Source organism: Bidens hawaiensis, unplaced genomic scaffold (genome assembly GCF_021521415.1).
Source record: "Bidens hawaiensis isolate Kalapana, Puna unplaced genomic scaffold, B.hawaiensis_p1.1 tig00015926_1, whole genome shotgun sequence".
Taxonomy (NCBI): Eukaryota; Viridiplantae; Streptophyta; class Magnoliopsida; order Asterales; family Asteraceae; genus Bidens; species Bidens hawaiensis.
In genome coordinates, this window is record NW_027492432.1 from 488,535 (window position 1) to 494,925 (window position 6,391).

The 6,391-nt window shown below is 29.9% G+C and overlaps 1 protein-coding gene across 1 annotated transcript; it reads right to left on the bottom strand.

Moving 5' to 3' along the window:
* Positions 1 to 552: 552 nt before the first annotated feature.
* LOC143550134 (WAT1-related protein At5g40240-like) lies at positions 553 to 6,068 on the bottom strand. Its single transcript, XM_077040841.1, has 7 exons — positions 5,843 to 6,068; positions 5,700 to 5,765; positions 4,551 to 4,667; positions 1,438 to 1,672; positions 1,201 to 1,359; positions 968 to 1,119; positions 553 to 783 (listed from the first exon to the last, which is right to left on the bottom strand). Exons 1-7 carry the CDS (start codon positions 6,037 to 6,039, stop codon positions 603 to 605), a joined length of 1,107 nt encoding a protein of 368 aa, XP_076896956.1. The 5' UTR covers positions 6,040 to 6,068; the 3' UTR covers positions 553 to 602.
* Between the last annotated feature and the right edge of the window lie 323 nt (positions 6,069 to 6,391).

A 6,391-nucleotide genomic window follows, 5' to 3' on the forward strand; every position in this document is an offset into this window, starting at 1 on the left:
GTTCCAATCTGAAACCCGTTTCGTGTCGAAACCTGTCTTGTACGAAAACCCATTCCGATCCGAAACCTGTCACATTTCCTTAGGACACTAACCCACATCGACCCAATTCTGTGAACTTGTACCCACTTTGACCCAAAAATAAAATGATGGAATTTCAAATGACTCATATTGACCCATTTAGTTAAAACATTTTACCTAAATCAACTCATTTAATTTTTAATACAACTCAAATTGACTTATTTAAAAGGGTTTGGGTCAAGATTGACACCCCTAACTCTAACTATATAAAACATAACATTATTGGTTTAACAATGTATAATCTTGATAGACATCTTTTTGCCGTACACTTTATTTTTATAGTAGAAATTTTGCATCCATATCTTTTAATCTTTAAATGTAGAATGTTTACATAGATTCAAATTTCAATTATTTGACTTTAGAATGTTTACCCTATATATACAATAAAAGTGGAAAAACTACTTAATTAAGATAGGAAAAAAAAAGTACTTATACAGGCAAAAAAAAATTCTTCCAGCGAAAATCTTTATTGCCCACACTCATGTTTTTATGCTTGCACAATGGATGCTTGTGTTCATAGCAAACTAGCATTCAGTTTCATTTCTAGATGAAATGAGAGGGACAGTTTGCTTAGCAGATGATCCAGCTGATTCATCTAAAACGTCTAAATCGCCATCCCTGAGCCTCGATATCTTGTTTTTCTCTTTGGCCTGCCCCCATATCACCATGTAAAAACCAGCAGCAATTGCTGTTGCTCCAATGATGCTGCATATACAAATTCAAGAACATCAAGGAATGGCCAACATGTTTGTTTCAACAATTAAGCATCAACTTAGCTTAAAGCATATGTTTCAAGTTTTACTATATGTAAAATAAAAATTACCTTTGTGGTTTTGATTCTCTCTGGTGCAATTATAACTTTTACAATATTGTGATGAAAAACATTTACCTTCCTAAATAAAGTGAATCATCAAGAAATATGATACCCATGATGACCGAGATAACTATTGAGAGCGGCGAAAACGTGGCCACAAAAACCGGACCTTTCTTTTCCAAACACCAAGTCAAGGCATTAATGCGGCACACAACCGAATAAACCGCCTACACATAGAACAAAATCTATCAAGATAGATGTGTTGTGCATAACTTGAAAAACTGGTCTAGCTAGTTTACTTAACTTACCCCCAAAACAATAACAATCACCCCATGTCCATGTTGAAGCACCCACGCGCTTCGATTTTGTACTAGGAAAGGAGAAAGAGCTATGCATTGGATTATCCCAAAAAGGCAGTAGAAAAAAACTATGGTTTGGTGATCCGGGTACTCTCTAGTTGTTGCTGTCTAGATGTATAAATAAAAAATAGTTAGTTACATATTTACATCACCATATGAAATATAACAAATGGGACAGTGTCTTACTTGTAACACAGACCATATGCAACCAAAGAATCCACCGGTAATAATAAGTAGACCGCCAAGTATCCATTCCGATGGTTGTGTCAAAGCAAGTTGGTCGGGTGAACTCGAAGAACCGACTCGTTGAAAAATTTTGGGGCCTTGATAGAATATGAACACCATGGCTCCAGATATTGCCATTATGGTACCCAATAATTTTGCTATACTGTTTGAACTTCTTATGTCTAATTTTTCCATCCTAGAACACATAGAATGTTAGTTTATTAAAGAAGTAATTACTATGGATAAGAAAGTATTACAATTATCTAGCTTAAGAAAAAGTTTAGGGTAACTACAGGTAATTCATAATTAGGTGAGGGATCAACTTAAAAACACTAATATACATGAGAATTTCCTGAAAACCACTTTTTAACAATAACTAGGCCCGCGCGTTGTGACGTTGATAAAAATAAAGTTACTAAAGTGTGTCATTGAGTTATGACATATCTGATTTTAATAAAATTTATAAGGAAACGTAGACATAAATAAAATGTATTTATATAAAATTATGTTGTCATGAAGAAAACGTAGACATAAATATATGTATTATATCAGACCCTTGTGCTTTGGCCGCGCATCGTATGAGTTTGGTATTAAATAAAAATTATATCAAACCGTATGTAAAAAAATTGATGTTTTATTAGAAATTTAGAATGACGTCACCTCGTGAAAAAATGGAAAAATGTATTTTATTAGACCAGGATCATTTTCAAACTAAATATATACCAACACGTATACAAAGAAGCGCGTCACAATAAACATAAGACTTATAATATTTTTAAAAATAAAATATTAATTATATAGAAATAAATTAGTACATAATTAAACATGTAAATAAAAGTTTCTTGTAAATGAAAGTTTCCTACATAAACAATATTAAAATCAAACATTAAAAATAACTAACTCCAACTACCTAAGTTGAAAATGAAATAAAAAATTCGTTGGTTTATTTCATAAATAGTTAATATTGTGAGGTAACCACGGTATGGCTTTTAATATCTATATCTATAATATATATAAACGAAGACATAAAAATCCTACGTGTCGCGATGTGGTCGCTCACCCTTTTTATGGAGTCACCAGATTTGCTTGATTTTTAAATGGAGGCTTCTCATGCATATGGGTCTTACTAAACCCAGATATTCCTTAAACGGGTTATAACATCTCATTAAATTAAAAATTATTCTCACCAAATTATTTATGTAAAAATCCTATAAAATAGGATATACTAAAAATTAATATCTTATTTATTTTAAAAATGATATATATGTTATTTAAATTAAAAAACCAATTTGATAGTAAAAAAATAAACGGTCTTGGGTCTCATCAAACCATAAGTATATTATTAACTTTCTTAAATATTATTTATAATTAAAAAACCAATTTCATAGTAAAAAAAATAAACGGGTCTTGGGTCTCATCAAAACCATATAGCTTTTAAACCGGGTTATAACATCTCATTTATTTATGAAACATTTTATCATCAAACTATAAGTATATTATTAACTTTCATACAATAAGAAAAATATAAATTAAAAAAATAAATAAATATTATAACAAACAATATAAAACAACCCCCGTAATACGGGGGATAAAAACTAGTATAAGAATGTAAAAAACAATATTTTTGTGAGAAGTATAAGAATAGATCTAGGCCCTTGGATCTATGATCTAGTGGTTGAGATTGGTAGTTTCTAAATAATTGTATTGTTTCATATTTACATTGTATAGTGTTATATTTAGGTGGTTCATTTTATTTTAAAGTTATTCTCACACTTCTCACAAAACACTTATATATGGGGTGGATTATAATAAAAAGAAATTCTAGTGGTTGAGATTAGTAGTTTTTAAACTATCAAATAGTTTCCTAAGGTTTAGGATTTAGGCTACATAGTTTCCTAACTCTAAATTTTATGTCATTCCTACTCTTCCTACAAAACTATGTCTTTTTATTTTAACTCTTTTCTATATATATATATATATAGAAAATGGTTCAAATAAGAATAAGGAGTTTCCTAGGAATGGTAAGAACCAACAAAATTTTGACATTTGGTATTACAAATGATGGTGAAAGAACAATTCTATGAAACTATGTCGGTTATAATGATGAAAGAGTAATTCTAGGAAACTATGTCGGTTATTGGTAATTTTAAATCTCAACCATTCATTGACATGATCTAATGGCTATGATGAATTCCTAGTTTTCCTAAAAACTACTTGTTTTTAGGATAACCCTCCCCTTTATATATATATATATATATATATATAGATACTAGTTTTTATCCCCCGTATTACGGGGGTTGTTTTATATTTGTTTGTTTTAATATTTATTTATTTTTTTAATTTATATTTTTTTATTGTATGAAAGTTAATAATATACTTATGGTTTGATGATAAATTGTTTCACAAATAACTGAGATGTTATAGCCAGGTTTAAAGGCTCTATGGTTTTGATGAGACCCAAGACCCGTTTATTTTTTTTACTATGAAATTGGTTTTTTAATTATAAATTATATTTATGAAAGTTAATAATATACTTATGGTTTGATGAGACCCAAAACCCGTTTATTTTTTTACTATTAAATTGGTTTTTTAATTTAAATAATATATATATATATATATATATATATCTTTTTTAAAATAAATAAGATATTATTTTTTATTATATCCTATTTTATAGGATTTTTACATAAATAATTTGGTGAGAATAATTTTTAATTTAATGAGATGTTATAACCCGTTTAAGGAATATCTGGGTTTGGTAAAATCCATACCCATTAATTCAGGTCAAATGCATGAGAAGCCTCCATTTAAAAATCAAGCAAATCTGGTAACTCCAAAAAAGGGGGAGCGACCACATCGCGACACGTAGGATTTTTATGTCTTCGTTTATATTATATATATATATATATATATATATATATATATATATATATATATATATATATTTCTAGTTTACTTTTTCCTTTTTTATGTTATTAATCTTTGCAAAATCAAAAGAAAAAACAAAATTTAGTTTAAAAGAAGTTTAGACCATTTCAGCTACCTTTTTTTAATTAGTTAAATCTTGTTTATACCTGAAAAACACTGCAATCAAGAATGTAACCCCAGGAGATAAGTTCGAGATAGCACTTGCCATGGTTGGAGAACTGTAGGAAACACCAAGATTGGAAAGCAACTCAAAAAGACAAATCCTACATATACAATCCATGAATAAAATAATTAGAAGGAGATCGATCAATACGTGATTTGTACATGAGACTTATCATAAAATTTCATAACTATCAATACGTTGAGAACAATATACACACACACATTGTTTTAAATGATATAGGTACATAAAATCATTATGCAATTGATTTCTCCTTTCCACTACTTCTAGTTATCTTTTATACATTGTTATAGTGTATAATGTGATCTAAACGTATTATTTGTCACGAAACGAGCAATAGATTATTCGATCATGAAAGTTAAGAGTAATAATATATGGGGAAAATATGTTTGATTAACTTGACTAATACAATGCTATGACTATGCATTATATTGCAATGAAGCTACACAAAGACTAAGTAACAAACTATAAGCTAGACACGCACTCGTAATTGACTAAAATGATATAACTAAAAAATGCTATAGTATGCCCCCTAAGCCAAATGGGTGCAACAACACGAAGCTTATGAATCCGAGAAGACAATTGTTTGGTCAAAATGTCGCCCAGTTGAGGAGTAGTAAAGAATATAACACCGACTAAAAGACGGAGTTAAAACCATATCACGAATAAAGTGTAAATCAATCCCAAGGTGTTCGGTGTGCTAATGAAATACTGGATTGACTGCTAATTATATGGTGACACCAAAACTGTCACACCAAAGATCTCATGGACATGATAGAGATATATAAAGCTCATGAAGAATAAATGTAGTCAAATGAATATATGCATCAATATGAGCATTTAGCAAATAGCAAGTGCATGATATGTAACCCAATGCTAGAACATATCTATGTAATGTTTCTTGGAACTCAAACTAATAAGGTTGGGTATAAGAAAAATATAATAACATGTAGTGGAACAACGGCTGTCATCTAGCCACCCAACCCATTCAACATCACAATAAGCATACGACAAATCCAATGGAACGTCGAATACTTACCTAAGTTATAACAAACTGCTAACCATAACTAAAACACATATAACTGAACTATGTTCTAATTAATATATCGCTTACCCGAGAAGGCCAAGGATGAAGAATCTGAACAAAATACGGATAGTAAGTGGAGGACGATCAACGTTTCTGTACAAGAATAAATTTTATATAAAATATAATACGTATCTTCTAGGTAGCATAAGTAAGAAACATAATTGACAAACCTGAGGATATGAAGGATGAAAAATGGTAGAAGAATCAATGTTCCAAGAGAATTACGGTAAATAATATAGATGATACCATCCATACCGTCATTCATCGCTGATTTGACTATGGTCAACACCGCCATATCCAGAGATGTTATCATCAACATCACAACAAACGGAACCACATCATCCATCCATGAACCAGTTCTTCTCATGGTCTTGTTTTTTAAAGTACTCTTCAAACTAATGCCTGCTATATATGCTATATAAAGTGTTTTTAGTCACTAACTCAACCACTTTAAAGATGGAGTTTAGTTAAAAGGTGAGGTATTAATTTGTCCCACTAAACTCAAGTTAACAATACGTGTGAACTTCTTCTTTTAATATGTAATAATTTTGAAAGAGATGTGATATGTACAGTCAATATATTATAACCTGATTAACATTAAACTAGATGATATAAACCGAGAAGCTAATCGAACTCAAATAAAAATCATTTAGCCTTCAACGGAATGATTTCGATAATAAACTTAATAAAGTGAAACACATTCAAAACTAGCTAAATTT

What these genes read in the sequence shown, in the direction of transcription:
- LOC143550134 (XM_077040841.1), bottom strand. Translation starts at nt 6,039, where the DNA reads ATGAGAAGAACTGGTTCATGGATGGATGATGTGGTTCCGTTTGTTGTG. An exon ending in TTCATCCTTCATATCCTCAG is followed by an intron (nt 5,766 to 5,842) that starts GTTTGTCAATTA and finishes ATTCTTGTACAG; the next exon opens with AAACGTTGATCGTCCTCCAC. An exon ending in GATTCACTTTATTTAGGAAG is followed by an intron (nt 784 to 967) that starts GTAAATGTTTTT and finishes TTGTATATGCAG; the next exon opens with CATCATTGGAGCAACAGCAA.